The sequence below is a fragment of the Bufo bufo genome, chromosome 5, assembly GCF_905171765.1.
Source record: "Bufo bufo chromosome 5, aBufBuf1.1, whole genome shotgun sequence".
In the NCBI taxonomy this organism is placed as follows: Eukaryota; Metazoa; Chordata; class Amphibia; order Anura; family Bufonidae; genus Bufo; species Bufo bufo.
In genome coordinates, this window is record NC_053393.1 from 455,216,358 (window position 1) to 455,240,244 (window position 23,887).

Sequence of the window (23,887 nt, forward strand, 5' to 3'; positions counted from 1 at the left end):
CATGTACGAACACAGCATCTGACGGGTACAATGACGGGGGGCAGCGTAATAGCTGTTCCCTATCATTGCACCCACTACTTACAAAGAAATGCGCTTCGTAACAAAGTAATTCGTCACAAAGCTAATTTTTTTGTAAAATTTATCTAAGCAGCCGGATCAAATTTTCAAAAACTTCTCTCATCTCTAATGTGGACAGCACAGGGGAAAATGCGGGATGCACACAGCTGGTATCTAAGTTTTGCAGATCCTCAATTTGTGGACCGTGAAAACGGATATGATCGTGTGCATGTGTCCTTGCATTAAGATTTTATTACACTGTTTTATAAAGCATTTTCCCGGATTGAGAAATAACTCATTGCAATAAAAAAGTATTTATGGCTTGTCCATCATCCATCGGCATTTGTATGCTAATTGACATTGCTTTTCGCAGAAATGTCCCAAACAAACCTTTTCATGTGGGAAGTGGTAATCAGATCCTAAAAGGCTTTGTGAAATATGGCCAGCAAATCACATGAAACATGTGGATTGTGTTTTATGTTCTCCTATTAATAGTGTCTGTGATATTAGTGGGAAGACAGTGCTGTTATTGGAGCGCCATAAACTGGCCGGCCGACAGTGTCTTCCAGCCACCGCTCCCTAACATTCCATGTGATCAGTTCTAGGTCTCCAGATGCTCAGTGAGCTTTATGGGCTAGACGTAAGGTCTATTTAATGCAAATGACTAATTCAAATTCGTGAGCAGAATAGATGATGGATGGTCAGAAGTTCTTAATTACCATTGGGTTTACTAAAAAAAAACAGAGAAAGGCATTTAGAACATAACCTTATTTTTATTTGATTTATTTTAGTATCGATTTACTTTACCCTTCAGATGGACTGTTGTAATTGTAAAGTGCTGCTATATTACTATATATTAGAGGATTGCATAGACAGCACCCGTCGCCTTTCCTGACATGTCTGTTTTAGTAACTACTGACATTCCCCATGTTATAACGGTTCTGGAGCATCTATTCTTATGGCTCTATGCTGTACAATTCCTGTATTAATCCTGCTAGAAGATATAGGTGAATTGCTGGCAGTTTTCAATGAAGGTCTAGGTGGGTGCCACCAGTTGGGGTGTGCCCTTGCACAGTTTGACATTGTCCAATCAGTGCTTCCAGCTTACCATGGCAGCCAAGGCTTCAGTAGCGTCCTGGCTGCCATGGTAACCGATTGAAGCCCTGCAATTTCACTGCTTGGGCTCCGATCGGAAGCTGCCACTGCCGCCAATGAGAATACTGGGGAGGAGGGGAGGGGACCCTGTGGCCACTGCCACCAGTGATTTATACTGGGGGGTGGGGCGCACTGCACCACCAATGATTATAATACTAGGGTGGGGGGGTGCACTGTGCCACCTATGATTAAAATACTAGGGTGGGGCGCACTGTGCAATCAATGATTATAATAATGGGAGGTGGGGCGCACTGTGACACCAATGATTATAATACTGGGCAGTGGGGCGCACTGCGCCACCAATGATTTTAACACTAGGGTTGGAGGGTACAAATGTAGCAGGGCAGGGCGATCCATGGCAATTAACCCCGCATCCTACATTTGTATTAATAGTTTAATTATAATCATTGATGGCGCAGTGCGCCCCCCCAACCCTTTTATTATGATCAATGGGCCCCTCCCCTCCTCCTCACTGCTCTTCTTATTGGTGGCAGGGGCAACCGTGTCACAGTGAGGAGGGAGAGACTCCCTCCTTCAACACTGTGCTGGCTCAGAATATGGTGCGCGCTGATGGCAGCATGTGCCATGTTCTCAGTGCAGTGCCCCCTCCCCCAGGAGCAGTGGGCCCTGGCACTTGCCTGGGTATGCCGGGTGCTGACGCCAGCCCTGCCAGCAAGTGTCCAGAAGGCGGAGCCTCACTGTAAAGTGCTCTCTGCATTCCAGTTCCTTCTTCCTTTCTTTATACTAAACAGTTTCTGCAATTACTTTTTTAGACATATACGTAGGAAAAATAGTATAAAATACCTATGTGTCATGGTTCCTCTCCTGCTAGTCGTTGCCCACAGGTATGGTGTGCCTTACTTTAACATAGTCACAAACTGGTGTTTTATTCTATATTTTATTGATGTGTTTGTAAAAAAAAAAAAAAAAGAGCAGTGAAACATCTAAAACAAGGCTGTTATAAACAGAACCTAGTACACAATCATCATCGGCCAGTATGAACAGCAGACCGGTAATGCGCTGTTAGGCAGGCAATATATTGTACATTTCAATGCATGAGTTTGTCTTAGAAGTCCCAAACATAAAAAACCCAGCAGAGGTCAGCTTGGAGTGATACCACTGTATGCATGTTGTTCTCCCATCCAAACTAAATAACTACTGTGGATTTATTATCACTCGCTCTGAAACCAGGTATAAGGGAGTGAAAGCAAGAAAATATCTCTCCTTCATCCTTAAACTCCCGGTGACAGCAATTAATGGGTGATGATATCCAGATCTGATTTACTCCCCAAACAAAATAAGTACCTTAACCATATGTTTCCCTGATCCATAATGCCCTTATTCATAAAGCCGACCTCAGTCCTATAAAATAAATCGCACTTTGATTCCTTAGTACATAACGTGAGGGTTTGTTTTTATATATCGAATGATAGTTTTATGTTAGTAATGCCTTCCTCAGTTTATTTCTCATTTTGGCTACATGCACATGACCATATGTATTTTGCTGTCTGCCTAGCGCAGACCCACAAAATACGGATAGTGGCCAAAATACGGATAGTGCATGTCACATTTGCCTGATTGAACTGTCTATTCTTGTCCACCAAACGGATAATAATTTGAGAAAGGGTCACACGGATAAGGACATGACAAGGATAGGACATGTTCTATAATTTGAGAAAGGGTCACACGGATACGGACAGCACACGGATGACATCTGAGTGTTGTCCGCATTATTTGCGGCCCCCTAAAAATGAATGGGTCTGTGTGCATCCGCAAAAAAATGAGAATCGGACGCAAACCAAAAATACGGTCTTGTGCATGCCCTTAAATAAAGTTCCATATTTATCAATTGGGGCATCAGTATGGAAATTATATATTTGATAGGAGGCCAAAGCCAATGTATTATTTCAACAGTGTTCCACAGCATTGTAAAGAGAATGGCCCTGATTTATCATACCTTCAGGCCTAGTTCACAGTAACGTTTTTTTTGCGAGTGTATGGAGTGTATACGGAACCATTCATTTCAATGGGTCCGCATTAAAAACGGAATGTGTTCTGTAAGCATTCCGTTTCCGTATTTCCATTTTTCCGTTCCGCACAAATATAGAGCTTGTCCTATATTTGGCCGTAAATCACGGGTCGTGGCTCCATTAAAGTCAATGGGTCCGCAAAACAAACGGAATGCATAGAGAAATGCATCCGTATGTCTTCCGTATCTGTTCCGTTTTTGCTGAACCATCTATTGAAAATGTTATGCCCAGCCCAATTTTTTTCTATGTAATTACTGTATACTGTATATGCCATACGGAAAAACGGAATGGAAAAACGGAACATAAACGGAAACACAACGGAAACAAAAAACGGAACAACGGATCCGTGAAAAACGGACCGAAAAATACTATAAAAGCCATACGTTCGTGTGAACTAGGCCTCACTCCAGAATTCTGGTACCAAAAAGTAACAAAAATAGGGTTTTTGTGACTTTTTGCATTCGCTTATGCAAAGATTTCAAGCGATTGCACCAAATTCTGCGACTTTTTTGCATTTTTACACCACTCACTCCAGTTATGTAATGTGGGTGGAAAAATGGGTGTGGTCAGCTATGGTAATGAGTTTCACTCCAGGTTTATCATTGAGTCGCAAAATAGCCGCAATCTCACTCCAGGAGGAGGGTGGAGTAGGAAAACGGAAGTAGCTTCTCTGGACAAAAGTGTTAGGTCTAACGCTGCGTTCAGACCTGAGCGTACGGGATGGAGAACTCTGTATACGCGATCCTGGAAGTCTATGTACGGGAACGCGCGACAAGACGCCCCAAAGAAGCTCCTGTACTTCTTGGGGCGTCGTGCATTTTACAGCGCGATCGTACGCGCTGTAAAACGCTCAGGTGAGAACCATTCCCATAGGGAAACATTGGTTCTTGCCTGTTGAGCGTTTTACAGCGTGTAGGAACGCGCTGTAAAACGCTCAGGTGTGAACCCAGCCTAAGGGCTCATTTTCTTTCTGTGCCTGTTCCATTTTTTTTCTGCAGACCGTATGAGGAACCATTCATTTCAATGGGTCCACAAAAAAGACAGAAGTTACTCCATGTGCATTCCGTTTTCGTATGTCCATATGTCCGTATTTCCGTTCCGCAAAAAAATTTAACATGTCCTATTATTGTCCGCATTACAGACAAGGCTAATACTGTTCTATTAGGGGCCAGCTGTTCCGTCCTGCAAAATACAAAATGCACACGGACGTCATCCGTATTTTTTTTGGATCCCTTTTTGCAGCCTAATGCCTCATGCACACGACCGTATTTTGTTTCCGTGTCCGATCCGTTTTTTTTGCAGATAGGATGCGGACCCATTCATTTCAATAGGTCCGCAAAAAACGCAGACAGCACACCGTGTGCTGTCCGCATCAGTATGTCCGTTCCGTTGCTCCGCAAAAAAAATAGTGCATGTCCTATTTTTTTCTAGTTTGCGGACAAGGATAGGCATTATTACAATGGAGCTGCAAAAAAAACGGATCCGCAAAAAAAACGGATGCCATGCAGAATGTCATCCGTTTTTTTGCGGATCCGCAATTTGCGGACCGCAAAACACATACGGTCGGTCGTGTGCATGAGGCCTAAGGATAAGGGTCCATTCACACGTCCGTGTGTGTTTTGCGGATCCACGGATCCGTGGATCTGCAAAACACGGACATCAGCGATGTGCGTTCCGTATTTTGCGGACCGCACATCACCGGCATTCTCATAGAAAATGCCTTTTCTTGTCCGCAATTGCGTACAAGAATAGGACATGTTCTATTTTTTTCGGGATCGGAATTGCTGACCCGGAAGTGCGGATCCGCAATTCCGGATCCGGGCAGCACATCGTGCTGCCCCATAGAAATGAATGGGTCCGCAAAATGCGGAACGAAATTGCGGACGTGTGAATGGACCCTAAGACAAATTTATCAAGTAACATGAGACATTTGATAAATATGGCATAAAGTTCTCCAACACAGACTCATGATAAATTCCCCTAAATGTGTTCACTCCATCACCTAGAGACAATAAAGTAATTACGAGGAGGTATATAGTTATCTTTAAAAGGGAGTTCTTGCATAGGACTCTTCTATGATCCTAAGTGAAGAGCCATTAAGTAACAACAGATTCCTCTCTGGTCTGTGACCGGGTTGTACATGTATTGCTGCCATGTTTTATGATAATTCCATTTTTTATATATATAAAATGAGCTACTTCAAACCCTGGTAAATTATAGTGAACATATATTATATTATTCTTTGGTTAAATACAAATTTGGAGTTATACTTAATCTTATTACTTTAACGCTACAGTTATTTAGCGGTTGGTGCTCCATTTCTATAATATAGAAGCCGCTTTCTATTTGTAAAGTGGGGTTTACAGCTTCATACGAGAGCCATGCAACTTGAGCACCTAGAGAATTATGGTATTATAGTTATAAGCTTAAAGGGGTTGCCTGGGATTTTTGTATCTTCAGAGTAGATCATCAATATCTGATACATGGGGATCCAACTCTTGGCGCTACCATGAATCAGCTGTTTGAAGAGACTGTGGCGCTCATGCGAGGGCTACGTCCTGTTCCTAGGTCAGTGGCATCATCTACATTGGTCACATGGCCTAGGCGCAGCTCAGTCCCATTCAAGTGAATAAGCCTGGGCTGCAATACCAAGCACAGCCACTATACAATACATGGCTCTGTGCTTGGTAAGTTGTGAGAAGGTCGCCGCACTCACCGGAGCACCACAGTCTCTTCAAACAGTTGTTCATCGGGGGTCCTGGATGTTGAACCTCCACAGATCATATATTGATGGGCTGTTCAGAGGATAGGCCATCAGTATAAAAATCCTGGTCAACCCCTTAAAATTGAAACATTAAAGTGTATGATACAATGTTAATGGGGTGTTGTAACTTAAATATTGATATTTCTTCCTTAATTACATAGACACAGCCACTTATCTGCACAAGCGGCTCTGCCCGGCACTAGAGGTCAGGTCCCTTCATTGCGATCATCGTCAGAGTCAATGAAGCTGAACCACTATCAATGAAAAATTGATGATCTATCTTAATCCTTTTCCCCTTAGTGGAATCAGATTAAACAAGTTTTCTGGAAATTGAATATTGATGATCCACCCTCTGGTTAGATCATCAATATCAGATTGGTGGGGGTCCGACTCCCGCACCATCAGTCACATGATCTTTCTGAAGCCTCGTCCTATTCAAGAGAATAAGATTGAGCTGCGATACTATTAAGTACTGGATTTGTGCAGTGCATTGTGCTGTTTTGGTATACAATGAAGATGATGGGTCATCAATATGTAATTCCTAGAAAGCCCCTTTAGTCATTGTAGCACTACAAATGCTGGATCCTTCATGTTTTCATTTAATATCAGGTTGTCTACATTGTCACCTTTGATCACTTTGGTCAAAGACGATCAGAGATTGAAGACTCCTGTTAGCTGAGCTCCACTGCTCTATTACAACTGACCATCTATGTCCTTTGAAGTGTTTCACCTAAGATACAGTCACCAATTCATTACTGGTGAATAGTACAACACTTGTACCCTAACATCCATGTAATGGGATTAGAATAATTCTCTGATTTTCTTGCTGCAGGCCTCATCTTCATTAAAAGAAAAACAAAAGAATGAGCCTCAGGCGCCCAGGCAGGGGGTAACGCTCCCTGGACCCTACACAGGAGCCCTCCCTGTGTCTTCAGCTCACACACCGCTGGAGGGCAAGACCAACAGCAGCCACCAGGCCTTACTGCAGCACCTACTGCTCAAAGAACAAATGCGGCAGCAGAAGCTTCTAGCCACAGGTAATGACGAGGGTCACTGAGGGATTTCAGATGATGTTTCCAAATTTAGTAGCTGCAATGACCAATATAAAGTATATTTGGTCCCAAAAATCATCTCGGCATCAGTTTATTAACCAGTGCTGAAACAGGCCATACATTCAGAAAAGTTATGCTGCTTATCTGAAGTATTCTAATCTGAGCAGATTTGGATTTCTATGGTTTTAGGGCTCATGCACACAACCGTATGTGTTTTGCAGTCTGCAAAAACACGGATCTGCTAAAAAAAGGATGACGTCCGTGTGACGTGTTGCATCTGTTTTTTTGTGGATCCATTGTAACTATGCCTGTCCTTGTCCGCAAAACAGACAAGAATAGGACACGTTCTTTTTTGCTGCGGAACGGAGATACGGACATGAAATGAACACAGAGTCATTTCCGTTTTTTTAAATTAATGGTTCTGCATACAGGCCGCAAAAGAAAGAGAACGGACACAGACAAAAAATACATTTGTGTACATGAGCCCTTATTGTATATATAACTAAGGCTACTTTCACACTGGCGTTTCTGGGTCCGCTTGTGGGATCCGTTTCAGGGCTCTCACAGGCGGCCCAAAACGGATCAGTTCAGCCCCAATGCATTCTGAATGGATAAGGATCTATTCAGAATGCATCAGTTTGGCTGCGCTTGGTCTCTGTTGCGTTTTTTAGATGGTCACTAAAATGCAGCTTGCAGCGTTTTGGTGACCTTCTGACAATGCAGATCCAAACGGATCCGTCCTGACTTACAATGTAAGTCAATGGGGACGGATACATTTTTCACTGACACAATATGGTGCAACTGAGAACGGATCCGTCCCCCATTGACTTTCAATGTAAGTCAGGACGATCTGTTTTGACTTAGACTTTTTTTTAAATGAATAATGCAAATGGATCAGTTATGAATGGATACAAGCGTTTGCATTATCGGTGCGGATCCGTCTGTGCAGATACAAGACGGATCCGCACCAAACGCCAGTGTGAAAGTAGCCTAACATTTATGAAACTGCTGCAAAGTAGAACTGGCTTAGTTGCCCATAGCAACCAATCAGGTTCCACCTTTTATTTTCCTAAGGAGCTGTGAAAAATGAAAGGTGGAATCTGATTGGCTGCTATGGGCACCTAAGCCAGTTCTACTTTACACCAGTTTGATAAATGACTCCAACAGTTTTTCTTTTACCCACCTTCATAAAAAAAAAAGCTCTACTCTGTACAATTCTTCCCTTTCACAGTGATTTGATTATCAGATAATCAGATGCTTAAGAATTAATTGCAAATGTTCACATAATCTTTAGAAATTCCCATGTCGTCAGCTAAAAAACACTCTTTTTCTCATTGATTCCTCAGGTGGAGCTCAGATTCTTCAGGCCCCACTAACATCAAAGGATAGAGTTTCACCGGCTGGGAGGGTGGTTCACAAACTTCCCCGCCACAGACCCCTGCACAGGACGCAGTCTGCCCCCCTTCCTCAGAATACCCTGGCGCAGCTCGTCATTCAGCAGCAGCATCAGCAGTTCCTGGAGAAGCAGAAAAAGTATCAGCAGCAGATCCAGATGAACAAAGTGAGCAATATGAATACAATATATACAAAAATGTGTGCATTATTATTGTATTGTTATGCTGGATGACAGTCACTTACATCAGGGATAAAAGATGCCGCACCAGGGACCTCTAGCACATGTCTTATAGCAAGTGGCGGTCCTGTTGGTGTTGACTATTGCCATCACAGCCTGAAAACCCGACCTACCCAGTGCTTATAGCGGCCCATTACTTTCATTCATAGCTTTGTACTTAAAGGGATTCTGTCACCAGATTTAACCCTATTAAGCTAGCTGACATTAGCGATGTGCTATTGTCAGCTAAACCTAACTATCCTATTCATACTTTTATCTGTGCCCCCGTTACGCCAGAAATCTAACTTTTACAATATGCTAATTAGCCTCTAGGAGCAGCGGGGGGCGTTGTTCCTGCTCCTAGAGGCTCCGTTCTCCCACCTTTGTCGCTTCCCTCCATATCCTGATTGACAGGGCCAGGCAGCGCTTGCATCTGTCTGCCACCCCTGTGCTCTGGGGAAATCTTGCGCCATTCAGTATTCGGCGCAGGCACGGTGAGGAAGCTGGCAGCCTGCGAGCGTCTTTCCCTCACCGCGCCTGCGCCGACTGCTCGAACGGAACGAGATTTCCCCAGAGCACAGGGCTGGCAGACAGATGCGAGCGCTGCCTGGCCCTGTCAATCAGGACTTGGAGGGAGGCAACAAAAGGTGGGAGAACGGAGCCTCTAGGAGCAGGAACAACGCCCCCCGCTGCTCCTAGAGGCTAATTAGCATATTGTAAAAGTTAGATTTCTGGCGTAACGGGGGCATAGATAAAAGTAGGAATAGGCTAGTTAGGTTTAGCGGACATTACAAATCGCTAATGTCAGCTAGCTTAATCGGGTTAAATCTGGTGGCAGAAACCCTTTAAGGTATGTCTGCATCCTATCTATATTGGTGCAACACCTTAGGCCCACAACTCCCCTGGTCTACACCTGCAGTTGTCTACATTCTGTGAAATGAAATATTGAGCTTAAATATTCTAACATATTAACCATAAAAAGACCTAAATGTGACAGCAGTTCTAACTCTGAAACTCATCTGAATCCTAATATACAAGGAGAACTTGGTTTCACCACTAGAGGGAGCCTGATAAGCCTGCATCGCTTTGCTGAATATTTGCTACATCTATAGTGAAATCTTCTTTAGTTTGTTTCCCAGACTGAATGTATATCAAGTCTATTGTTTTATGAATAGATTTTACGTTTAATCAGTAAAGGTTTTCTATCCATTTTTAGTCAAGACTGAACAGGACACAAATAAACAGTACTTTGTGGTCTTTTAACAATCACATATTTACATGAACAGATAAGAATGCCTGATAACTTTAGGAAAGTTCTGAGAATAATATTTTGATAATTTTATTTGGCCTTCTGACATCATTGACAGTGGGTCACTTAGGATATGGACAATGTGGGACATACAGGGTCGCAGTGGATATTTTACCTATAGGTCCCACTCTACGTGAAACACCTCGGAAGCTGTGCCTGCAATGTAAATTGTGACATTCCATCTGAGTGGGGGTGGAAATATTAATGTTTGGAAATCTGAACTGTGCTTTTCTATTAAGGAGGTAGATTCCAGTCACAGCGAATTAATTTCTATGCAGCAAACTGCTGCCTCTTTAAGGCCCCTTTCACACGAGCGAGAATCCGGACCCATTGCGCCCGCACGGAATCCGGACACATTCATTTAAATAAGTCTGTGTACATGAGCGTTGGTTTTCACGCATCACATTTGCGTTGCGTGAAAATCGCAGCATGTTCTATATTTTGCAATTTTCACGCAACGCTGTGCCTATAGAAGTGATTGGGGCTGCGTGAAAATCGCATCGCATCCACACTTGCTTGCTTCATTTTCACGGATGGTTGCTAAGAGATGTTGTTTGTAAACATTCCGTTTTTTATCACGCGCGTGCAAAACGCAGTAAATCGCATTGCACCCGCGCAATAAAAACTGAACAACTGATCGCAATCACAAAATAAAACTGAATGGCTTTGTTTTGCGAAATCGCGCAGTTTTCATTTTAAAGCATCCGCAACCGATCCGGACATAATCCGGACACGCTCGTCTGCAAGGGGCCTAAGTGATCATTTTCCTAACCTTTATTCTAATACTGCCGTATATATCAGAACAATGATTGTCTCTGTTTTCTATTAATAATAAATGATTTATATTTTAACTAAATAATAATAAATTAATAATGATAAAAATATTACCTTACGTATGATAAAGGTGCTTGATGAAGCATCAATTAAGGCTTCCTGCACATGACCGTATCCATTTTTAGCGGTTCGCAAATCGCGGATCCGCAAAACACGAATATATCGGCCAAGTGCATGGCACCATTTATTTTTTTACTTCTGTAGAAATGGCCTGTCCTTGTTCGCAAAACAGACAAAAATAGGACAGTTTTATAGTTTTTTAGCAGGTCGCTGAATGGACTTACGAACAGTGATGGTCAGTTCGCAGTGTTGCCAGCGAACACATGCGGGCTGCCATCTTTGGTAAGGTTAGACTCACCCGTCCGGCGATGCACAGGTAAGCCCTTACCTGTGACTGTGCCGCGAGCCGGTCTGAAATCAAATGCGGTCACCGGGAGCAGGCAGTTCGGAGAACAGCCCGATGAAGGCCCCCGGCGGCTGCTCTTGGAACTGCCTGCTCCCGGTGACCGCATTTGATTTCAGACCGGCTCGCGGCACAGTCACAGGTAAGGGCTTACCTGTGCATCGCCGGACGGGTGAGTCTAACCTTACTAAAGATGGCAGCCCGCATGTGTTCGCTGGCGAACACTGCGAACTGACCACCACTGTTTACGAATGCAGAAAACACATGGTGTGTTAACCGCGTCTTTTGCGTCCTCATTGAAATAACTGGGTCCGCATCCAATCGGCAAAAAATACAGATCGGATGCGGACAAAAACTACAACTTGCATGAGCCCTAAGGATGTCCAGTTAATGGAGGCAATCTGTGCAGCTGTTGTGGGAACTATGAAAACGGGGCTGCAGCACAAGGTTCTTCTTGGACAATACCTGAACAAAAATATAAGATGGTAGCATGAACCAGGATCGATTGGGCGTGTACCCTCATTTCTATTTACACCCCTAAAAATGTCCTACGTTACTGTGTATGAATAGCAAGAATGGACACCTGTGGAGTCTTTTTCTAGCTTTTTAATGTTTCCGTTCATTAATAAACTTACACAAGGTTATAAAAAAATAATAATAATACATCAGGGTTAAATTACTAATACTTGTTTATAAAATGACATTGGAACATACGTGTAGTCTAACAATCCCGGGTCATGCTGCAAAATCTAGAACAGCTCCCATTTGTGGTCGTGGCCACCAGGTACGTACCTGACCCTACCAGGGATACCTAACCCAAGCGGTCAGAGTTGTGCCGCAACCGCGTCGTGGAGGGACACCTGAAAGAGGGCATCCCCTTTGAGAGTAGCAGGAAAAGGGGGCTGGGTGGGAGGGAGAACTCTGTACGCCGTACACGTGTGGGAGGGCGCCGGCCGCTGATGTAGGCAGCCAAGCCCCTCCCACAAATACAGGCCAATGAATCGGCCTTACACTTGTGGTCGTGGCCACCAGGTACGTACCTGACCCTACCAGGGATACCTAACCCAAGCGGTCAGAGTTGTGCCGCAACCGCGTCGTGGAGGGACACCTGAAAGAGGGCAAAAAACATACTGATAGGCAAAAGTAATTTATTGCGAGGTTATTACAAAGCCAGGTTCTGAAAAGCTGTTGACATCTCAGTATCGGGGTGAGGTATGTAACGGGCGAAACATGCCGAGCGCCAACGCCCTAATTTCTGAATGACGTGTGCTGGTACTTGATTCTTGGATGCTGCTGACGCAGCGCCTATGCGGAACGAGTGCCCTGAAATAGTGGAGGGGTCACAGCCCAGGCTGGCCACCAGTGACCTGACGTGGGATACGAACTGATGGGTGGTGAGTGGAACCACCCCGAAGGGCAACAGTGGACTGTTAGGCCCAGACCCCGACAAGGCGGACCGTAGCTGACGGAGCACCGTGACGGGGCACCATTGGTGTGACGTGGGAAAGAAGGACACCGGGACAGGGGGGCCCACCTGGGAGGTCTTGGACGTCCTGAGCAGTAACGTGAACCCTTCGGTGTTCTGGACCAGCTGGCTGACCGTGAGAAACTTGCTACTGCCGGAAGAACAAGTGAACTCCCCAGGCCTCAGAAAGCCGTAAAAGGCTAAATAGATTTGAGTACCAGGCTGGGCAAAACCCCGAAAGGATTACTGTCCAGGACGTCGGATAGACTGCGGAAAAGGGGCCCGGTGACCGCCTGCCTACGCCCTTGGCCTTGATGTCCGCATTTGCTTAAGCCCTTGAGTGCGGCTTTGACAGCGTGCATGGCGAACACGGATGGTCGTTCGGGATGACTAACGGAGAGGAAATGTTGTACACCCGCTAGGTACGACCTCACCGTACTGTGGGAGAGCTTGTGGGAGAGCTTGTGCACTGAATGGCAATAGCCAATGAACGCCAGGATGTGATCTGGAAAACTGGATTCCCCCTGAGGACATTCCCCCTGGAACCTGCGGAACATCTTCCACCCGGTGTGGTACGCTCTGGTCGTGTTGGGCGAGAGGGAATTATGAATCAGAGCGTGGGCCGTCTCAAGGTGGTCGATTACGCTAACATTAAGGACTCGTGAGGAGGAACGGTGGCGCCTGTCGCGTCTGCCTCTGGCATGACCTGAAAGAAACGGGAAAAATTAGCTCTCGATAAGGCGTCGGCAGCCAAGTTTCGATCACCTGGCATATGCGCGCTATGAACGTGGAAATGGTGGTGTAGGGAGAGCTGTACTAACCGTCTAAGGAAGCACATGACATGACTTGACTTTGATGACCCACTGTCTATGATGTCTACCACGGCTGCGTTGTCAGTCACGAACAGGACGGACTGATTCGCCCAAAGACTGCCCCATATGTGAGCAGCTACCACAATGGGGTACAGCTCGAACAGTGCCGAGGTTTGGAGGAACCCTGGGATTAGTTCCACCTCGGCAGGCCATCCGTCTGCAACCCAGTGAGTGCCAAATATAGCGGCAAACCCTGTGCCGGCCGCCGCGTCTGAAAAGACTAAGGGGGACTGGCACGACAGCTCGGGAACGAATAGGGACACCCCATTCCACCGGTCCAAAAAATGGTCCCACATACAGAGATCCGCTAAAGCCTGACTGTCCAGACGCACTGGGCTGTCCTGTTCTGGGGCGGAGCTTAAGAGCGCCAGCAGGCGGGATATGAACGTTCTGCCCTGCGGAATGATGCGCATGGCAAAATTTAACATGCCCAGTAGCGACTGAAGATCAGTCTTAGTGACCACTGACGTGACTGAAAACCTGTGGATCACTTCTCTGACTCTCGTTAGCTTGTCCGCAGGCAACCTGGCTAACATGCGTTGGGAGTCTAACTCGATGCCCAGAAAGGTGATGACGGTGGACGGGCCCTCCACTTTCTTGGAAGAAACTGGTACCCCCAACTGGGAGAAACACCTTAGCAGCTTCCCTAGCCCCAGAGGAGCAGCCCCCGGCCTCTCAATCAGTAGGAAGTCATCTAAGTAATGGATGACGAATTCGCAGCCAACCTTGTGTACCAGAACCCAGTGAAGGGCTTGAGCCAGCTGATCGAAGAGCCAGGGGCTGCTCTTGGAACCGAAGGTGAGTTTTGTGGCGAAATAATACAGGCCTCTCCACCTGATACCGTGCCATTGCCAGAGTGCTGGCATGATGGGGAGCAATTTAAAGGCGTCCGATATATCTGCTTTGGACAACACGGACCCAGGACCTGTCTTCATGATGATGGCGATGGCCTGGTCTATAGAAGAATACCTCATACCAACTTCTTCCGAAGGAATGAGGGAGTTGAGGCTGGGGACCTGGGAACCATGTGGGGCAGACAAGTCAATGATGAGTCTCTCCTTCTTACTGAACTTGCCTGTGACGACCCCCACGGGACTGACTCTCCACCGTTGAAATGGGGGCACTTCGAAAGGACCAATTAAGAACCCTTTGTCTAACTCGGACTCTATGAGTGTGTCTACTGAGCTAGGATTCCTTTCGGCTGACTGAAGGTTCCTACACTCGTGTGTGACCTCTGGGGTCGTGATTAACCCCGTGTGGAAACCCTCATGAAACCCTGATACCAGAAACTGCGCAAACCCTGGATTATGATGACCTTGCAATTGTAGCTGTAGACGACTAGTATTGACCACGCTCATGTAATTCTTCACCGATTTTAATGAGCAAGCTACTCGGGGGTGGGCCCTGAAGCAGTTGGTACAGATATGCAACAAACGGCATTGCCCGAAATTACAAGACGCGTAATTAAAATTGTTGCATATCTGGGCCCTACCTAACTGGACAATGGGTCGTCCTAGTTTATCTACCGAATTGGGGGGTCTGAAGATGTCGAGTGGTCCTGCTGAAGAGCCGGAGGGGTATGATGTCGTGCTGACAGCCGACTTATGGCACCACTCTACTGAGTGAAAGATAGACTGACAGGCAGAACAGGAGGGAGCTTTCAGGCCTGCAAAGTGTCTGCAGAACAACTCTGTGTCCAGGACGGACCAGTCTGTGACATGTTGAAACTGGGACAGGGCCGCAGCTGCTTTGGCTGAGAACGAACAGTGGTAATCATAGAACGCGTTCCCACCATACCTATGACCCAATTCTGTGACCCGAAAGAGGTACAGGTCTAGTTCCTCCCTCCTGTCCGGCCTGGCAGTACAAATGACGTCCCTGAAAAGGCTGAAAGCCATGACGAACTCTGGTATGTTCAATTTGCGATTGAGCCGGTGGTCGCGGCTTCTCAGGACCACCGACACTTCCCCGCAAGCTATGACCTTGTTGTCAGAAAGGTCCCTGGAGGCTATTAGTAGAGAAGCGAGATTGACGTCCCTACCCTCTAGGATGTCCTTTCTGATGCTGATGGGGACAAAATGAGACGGAGTCACGTTGGGGACTGGCTGGGCAGTACGAATGTCTGCCGCGGCAGAGGTGGAGGCGACCGGAGGCTCGGGTGAAGAGACCGATACTGCTGAGTTGTGAGCCTCGACTGACTCTAGTCTAGCCTGTATGGACGTGACGGCCGACGTCAAATTGTTCAACATGAGGTGTAATTGGGCCAGCGACGTTTGAATCGTGGTTGCGGGGGGATCACTGCTGCTGGGCACCAGGGAGTCTTTCCATAGCCGGTATAGCTCCGCTTTTCTGGCAGACGCCGGGAACGGAACGCCCCGCCTCGTCAGCTCCGCCATCAGCTTGGGAATAGTCCATGCACGCAGGGATAGCGTACTGCCCCCTTCGGACGACCCTGCAGCGTTTTCATGCACTGATGCTTCCATAATGTCAGATGCGTGCGACATCGCAGCTGTGGAAACAACAACGCAAGGTGACCAACTACCCTGGGCGACCACCCGTGTCCGTGAAGCTGTTTGACAACGTGGTAGAAAAGGTGCACTGTTCCTGTGAAGCACGCACACTAACCCCAGAACGGCCGTGAAAGAGTGGCCAGGACCGCCACCCGGAAGAACACACTAGAAGACCTAACTTACTTACCAACTCAGGAACTCTGCGCTCTGAAACCCCGCGGATGTTTTTTTTTTTTTTTTTTTTGAAATGGAACAACCTGAACGTAAAACAGTGCATGAGACCACTCCCTTGCTAACAATCAATACCTCCCGCCACTGGTGTGAACCCCCACTACCTCGTTCCAAAGAAAACTCGAGTGAAATCCTAGGCTGACTTCTCTTGTGTTTTTTTTTTTTTCTCTCAGACCTGGGAAACAAACAACACAAAGAAACCAGTCAATGCACGGGGTACAACTGATGGAGCACAAGCTGTGGCTGTGGATTTGATCAACGGATGGGGGTGGCATTGATTGACGTTGTCCACCCCCCGTCTCTGTCTGTCGTTTGTGACGAACCCCTACCTACCTAAGCAGCACGGCGGCCCGTGCCAGACTTTAGGTGTGCGTGAGGCGCGGGCCATTGCGTCCCCCACCGTGCTCCACCGTGAGCCGCGTGGGAAGCGCGGAGCTCCCTGGCACCGAGGACCAAGTGGGGGGGGGTACCTTTGAGCAACGGCTCGCGCCTCACGCAACACAATTTTTGTGCCACGTGGAGAGCTAACGCGAGTCCCTGGCAGGGTGCGCAGTGCGGGGGGGCCCCTTGCGTTTCGATGGCTGGCCCGCCGGCTGAGCACTCCTGCCGCGTGGGGAGCCGCGCAGCCCTCAGGCATGAACCGACACAGGGAGGGCCCCCGGTGGTGAGGGCCTATCCCTGCCGATAACGGAATGCCGCGTGGGGGGCCTCACCGGTCCCTGGTGGAGTGCTCAGTGCGAGGGCGCCCTCCTGCCGTCTGAGGGCCGACCCTCCGCCGGCTGAGCGCCTCCACCGCGTGGGGAAACGGCGTTGCCCCCTGGCATGATTTGGAACGGGGGAAGCTTAACCTGGCGCAGCCTTCCCCCTTTACCAATTTGCAACGTGCCGCGTGGGAGGCCCACCGCTCCCTGGTGGAGTGCTCAGTGCGGTGGTGCCCCCCTTTTTAGAGGGGCCGACCCACCGCCGGCTGGGCATCTCCGCCGCGTGGGGACACGGTGGTGCCTCCTGGCTTGGACAGAGACGGGAGGGGGGGCCTGTGTGGCCTTGCCCCACCCCGATTGTGGCAAGGAGGGGCCATATGGAGCCGCCCCGCTCCCCGACGGAGTGCTCATGGCAGGGGCGCCTCCCCCCAACTAGGGGGCCGGCCCGCCGCTGAGGGGCACGCCCACCACGTGGGGGAGCGGGCAGTATCGGCTGAACATGGAGCGTGGGAGGTGGACTGAAGAAGTGGACGGGGGCGGTCTCTCCCGGCCATGGCCCCGCCCCCCGCCGGCGAGCGACCACCACGCCCGACCTAAGTGGCGGAGGGGGGAGCGCCGCGTCGGCTCCACCACCTCCGTCGGACGAACGAGGGCATGTGAAGTGGTCCGGAGCGTGGGACCCGCTTACCAACAGGGCCGACCGCACCACCGGACATCGACTTACCTGACCTGTTCGGCAGGATTGTCAGGTACGACGCACGCTCCGGAACTCTAGAACTCTGTACGCCGTAAACGTGTGGGAGGGCGCCGGCCGCTGATGTAGGCAGCCAAGCCCCTCCCACAAATACAGGCCAATGAATCGGCCTTACACTTATACTACAGGTATCATCTGATGTGACACAAAGGGGCCTTAAGGCAGCAGCAACCTGTGCACCTCAAGTGGTTATGGCCCTTAAAAATGTACATTGCTACACCTCAGAAACTTGATAATAAACACAGTGGTATCTCATTAGATATTAAAGATAGAGATGAGATATTAAAGATAGTGATGTCACAGTACAGAGATAATAAACAGTGATGTCACAGTACAAGGATAATGTACACAGTGATGTCACAGTACAGGGATAATGTACACAGTGATGTCACAGTACAAGGATAATGTACAGAGTGATGTCACAGTACAGGGACAATAAACAGTGATGTCACAGTACAAGGATAATGTACAGAGTGATGTCACAGTACAGGGATAATGTACACAGTGATGTCACAGTACAGGGATAATATACACAGTGATGTCACAGTACAGGGATAATGTACACAGTGATGTCACAGTACAGGGATAATGTACACAGTGATGTCACAGTACAGAGATAATAAACAGTGATGTCACAGTACAGGGATAATATACACAGGTTTTTATTTTTATTTTACAGCCTGATAAGGGTGATTGCCTGCCACTGAGACTAGTAGCTAGCCTTTTATTTTTACTGTTTTATGTATGTTTTTAATAAATAATTTTATAGATAGCAGAGCAGGACACTTTTATTTTTATTTTTCTGCTCCATGTTGAGCGAACGTGTTCCTGTTTGTATTCCGGACTCCCTCTGGAGGATCCCGGCGAACAAGCGCAGCAGCCTGACTTATCCTCTCAACAGGAGAGACCATGTCATTTCCTAGTGTTGGGTCCTTATCTGGGAATCCTAAGGTATTTCACAAGGGAGCGCCCCCTATTGTTTTTGAATGTCACAGTACAAGGATAATAAATACAGTGATGTCACAGTACAAGGATAATAAATACAGTGATGTCACAGTACAGGGATAATAAACACAGTGATTAGAGATGAGCAAATTTCATATTATGAAATTCGTTCACGCTTCGTTTGGTAAAGCAGAATTGCGTTATGGATTCCGTTACCACAGACCATGACGCAATTCTATGATGGAATACATAACGGAATGCCTTTAGAGGCATTCCGTTATTCATTCCGTCATAATAGAAGTCTATGGCCTGCATAACGGATCCGTCCGGTTTCCTTTATGCAAGAGAGGACTCCCCTGCATAACGGAAACGGGATGGATCGGTTTTGCAGGCCATAGACTTCGATTATGACGGAATGAATAACGGAATGCCTCTAAAGGCATTCCGTTATGTATTCCATCATAGAATTGCGTCATGGTCTGTGGTAACGGAATCCATAACGCAATTCTGCTTTACCAAACGAAGCATGAACGAATTTCAAAATATGAAATTCGCTCATCTCTAACAGTGATGTCACAGTACAGGGATAATGTACACAGTGATGTCACAGTACAGGGATAATGTACACAGTGATGTCACAGTACAGGGATAATGTACACAGTGATGTCACAGTACAGGGATAATGTACACAGTGATGTCACAGTACAGGGATAATGTACACAGTGATGTCACAGTACAGGGATAATGTAAACAGTGATGTCACAGTACAGGGATAATGTACACAGTGATGTCACAGTACAGGGATAATAATCCCAGCAATATCTGCACAGTGATGTCACGGCATAGGCATAATAGGAAAATAGAGCATTATCATACAAGAATAAAGCGTGCAGTGATGTCACAGTACAGATTAAGCAAACACAAACTGGGTTAATTAATGCAGTTATGCCACAGCACACAGGTAATAAACATGACAAAGTTATGGGTATGCATTGATTTTATAACATTTCTAAAAGAGATTTGATATTTAAATGCAGCTAGAAACAATTAGACGCATATAGTGCAATAATGTATAATTTTTTACGAGCCATCATTATTACAATCCACTCCTTTTTAGATGTCAAAAGTAAAACACAGTCCATCCACAAACCACACTTAAGTACCGTCTGTTCTGCACTGTAATACTAACTTCAAAGCCGGCTATGTGAGAATTGAGCAGATAACCCTTGGCATAGCTGTTTCCTATTAAAAGGTTTTTTTTTGTTACAGGTTCCAGAGACTCTTGTGTTAACTCTTTCACTGCACATAAAGGCCTGCCATCAGTGCATCATTTAGTGCTCAGTGAATTGACACTAAAACTAAAGTATCTTTGCAGTGTATTTATTTTAGGATTGCATGTAAGCTTGGCCATATACCTCACTATTAGTGATGAGCAAAGAATAAAAAAATTTGATTTGGCTGCTTCGGCAAATTTTACAAAAAAATCACTTTGTCACGAAGCACATTTCTTTGTAAGTAGTGGGTGCAATGTAGGTGCATACATGATGGCGTATTCTGATATAGATGACACAGCGTAAAATGGACTTCGATCAGGATTACAGGAGAAATTTGATTCACCGGATATCTGAATTTCCTCATGCTTCATGGTAGCAAAACGATTTAACCTGAAATAGTGTAAAAAGAGAAAAAAGATTAACATACTCACCTCGCGATGGGCCAGCCGCCATCTTGCTTGAAGATCTGTTGCGAAATCTTGATCAGCCCGTGATGACACGCACGTAATTTTGTGAGAGATCTTGAAGCAAGATGGTAGCGGCTTGCCCGTCCGCGAGAAAATGGATGAGGTAAGTATTTTTTTTGTCTTTTTACACTATTTCAGGTTAAATCGTTTCGCAACATGAGGAAATTTGGATTTGCGGTGAATCAAATTTCTGCTGTAATTCTGATCGAAGTCCACTTTGTGTACTTCGATTTGCTCAACACTACTCACTATATTGACAAGCCACCTACAGCATATGGAGACCAGTGATGTCAGTTATTTAAGTAAGCACAAGCTGTCCATACAGTGGAGGCCCCACAGGTCATATACAAATATAGTACATGACGTCATTTAAAAGTTTTACTTTTTAGGTTACAGACTTTATATTGCTCTTTAGTTCCTAAAGAACAAGTGGATTTGAAATTCCCAAAGCTTTCCTGATTATCATTGATGCTTCCATATCATCTACTTCCACTGCTTATAATGATCATTTCTGAAAACCTTGTGGGGGTCATTTATAAAATCAGATATGTCAGTTTTGTGGTGTAAAAAAGTAATGGCAACCACAACAATTCCATGGCAACTGCGACATTTTTGCGACATTTCGCGATCCTCGCCTTTTTTTTTTACAGTGGTCTATGTTTAAGAGCTAAAAGTGAGAGTAGATCTGGATTATGGCTCATTTACTATGTGCGACTTTTGCAAAATTCGCTAAAAACTCGCAACCCACACCAGGCAACCCCCTGGTGTACATTTGCACCTAAAGGAGTAAACCACATTACACTCACGTCACATATATTATTAAGTTGCACCAGTTCATAAATTAGGTGCAGGGACACAAAGCAAAGCCAGACTTAAAACTGACCTAAAAACAACCTAAAATGATAAATGACCCCTTATATTTTATAAATTGCTGTTTATGCAGTTCTTACAGATGATCTGCACATTGGCTCTGAAGCTGTTTGTTCACTTTAAAAGACAATTCTGTAAGTAAATAATCTAAAATATTGCTTATCTGGCCTCATAAATTGGATCCACCTATCTAGCAGATGTCCAGATATGTGCTGCCATTCAGAGATTTGCCCTAGGCTTTTATATTTGGGTAGAGGAAAGGAGGCGGGACCATTAGAACTGTAGGCTTAAAGGGGCTGTGCCAAGTTCAGGTGATAAGAGTCCTATCACAGGAATGGCGATTCTGTGTCTTTCCGTATAGCATGCATGCTGACACTCTGTTCATTTCTATAGGGCTGTCAGACACTGCTGAGCACTGGATTCTCCTCGATGGTCCCATGGAGATGGCAGCATGCATGCTCGATCAATGATCATGTGATTGGTAGGAGTCCCAGAAGTCGGACTCTTACCCTCTATGCTGTGGCTAGATTTTAAAGACTTATTATAAATGTGTTTTTCTTGAATTTACTAAGTTAACACATCAGGGCATTACTTTATATGTATTTCTCTTATATAATTGTATTAGTTAAATGTCTGATGCTGCCAGCAGGTAAAAAGGACAAAAGTTAAAAAAAGTAAAGTCTCTACTGTTGCCTGTGTCTTCCGAAAAGGTCAACCAGTACCTGAATGTGCTCTTTAAGGGCTCATTCAGACGACCGTATCCATTTTTACGGTCCGCATATTGCGCATCCGCAAAGCATGGATAACGGCCATGTGCGTTCCACATCTTGCAGAACGGAACGGGCAGACCTATGATAGAAATGCCTATTCTTGTCTGCAATTGTGGACAAGAATAGGACATGTTCTATCTTTTTTGCAGGGCCTTGGAAAGGAATTATGGAAGCAGACAGTACACAATGTTCTGTCTGCCTCTCCTGCGGCCCCATTAAAATAAATGGGTCCGCATCCGTTCCGCAAAATTGCAGAACGGATGCTGACTCAAATATATGTTGGTGTCAATGAGCCCTAACACTAATGTTTTTGGCTGCGTAAAGCATTTTTGCCTGCTGTTCCGAATTTGCAAAGACTGTCCCTAATCTTCAAAGACAGTCCCGGTTTGAAAATCAATGGTGTTTGTATCAGCCTTGGCCACTAGTGGGTCGTCCCTGGTTTGGGTAGTCTTGGGACAAGGTTTACATGCCCTAAATTTACCAACTAGTAAGTAGGCATAAAGAGATGATTAGTTGTGTAATTATAGTCTGTGCCTTGATATAAACTGCACTAAAAGGGTTGTAGATATTGATTATTTATCCTCAAGTTTATACCTCCACCCAGTGTTGCCAACCGTCCAGAAGTTCCTGGACAGTCCATAAAAATAGGGCACTTTTTTCCAGCGTCCATTAAAAAAAAATTGTGTGTGTGATTTTTTGAGGCTAGCAGTGCTTGAGCAATCATCGTGATTGTGCTTATCATCATCTTACGTCTCTCACTATAGACTGCTAATGCTTTCATATCAGTATATTAAGGCTACTTTCACACTAGCTTTTTCAATTCTGCTATTGAGATCCGTCATAGGATCTCAATAGCGGAATAAAACATTCATTGTCAATGGGGACAAAACTGAACGAAATGGAATGTACCGAAATGCATTCCGTTCCGTTTGGTTGCGTCCCCATCTCGGACAGAATAACGCTGCAAGCAGCATTTTTTTTGTCCGTGATGTGGGGCAGAGCAAGACTTCTATTATGACGGATCAAAACTGAATGCCTCTTAAAGGCTTCCGTTTTGACTTCCGTCTTATGGATTCCGTTATTTTCCGTTATAACCATGTTATAATGGAAAACAAAAAAGTAATCCATAACGGTGATGTGAATCCACCTAAGCTATAGACATGTATTACTTATAATTTCTATCATTCAATGTGGTCTTCCAATTTTCCCGTAAAAAATCCAGAAAAAAGAAAAATTCTGGTTGGCAACCCTGCCTCAAACATATGTTCATAGGTTGACTAAGCTAAAGATTAACCAGTGATGTCAGTTATTTAAGTAAGCACAAGCTGTCCATACAGTGGAGGCCCCACAGGTCATATACAAATATAGTACATGATGTCATTTAAAAGTTTTACTTTTTAGGTTACAGACTTTATATTGCTCTTTAGTTCCTAAAGAACAAGTGGATTTGAAATTCCCAAAGCTTTCCTGATTATCATTGATGCTTCCATATCATCTACTTCCACTGCTTATAATGATCATTTCTGAAAACCTTGTGGGGGTCATTTATAAAATCAGATATGTCCGTTTTGTGGTGTAATAAATGAATGGCAACCGCAACATTTCCATGGCAACTGCGACATTTTTGCGACATTTCGCGATCCTCTCCATTTTCCACAGTGGTCTATGTTTAAGAGCTAAAAGTGAGATTAGCTCTGGATTATGGCTCATTTACTATGTGTGACTTTTGCAAAATTCGCTAAAAAGTCGCAACCCACACCAGGCAACCCCCTGGTGTACATTTACACCTAAAGGAGTAAACCACATTACACT

At 45.7% G+C, this 23,887-nt stretch overlaps 1 protein-coding gene across 4 annotated transcripts in view; it reads left to right on the forward strand.

Annotated features, from left to right (window-relative positions):
- The window catches only part of HDAC9 (histone deacetylase 9), a 557,952-nt gene that overhangs the window by 529,366 nt on the left and 4,699 nt on the right, over positions 1 to 23,887 (forward strand). For all 4 annotated transcript variants that reach the window (XM_040433685.1, XM_040433683.1, XM_040433684.1 and 1 more), the window contains 2 exons: positions 6,839 to 7,043; positions 8,405 to 8,619. In XM_040433685.1, coding sequence (XP_040289619.1) covers positions 6,839 to 7,043; positions 8,405 to 8,619 — 420 coding nt within the window. The remainder of the gene's footprint in view (positions 1 to 6,838; positions 7,044 to 8,404; positions 8,620 to 23,887) is intronic.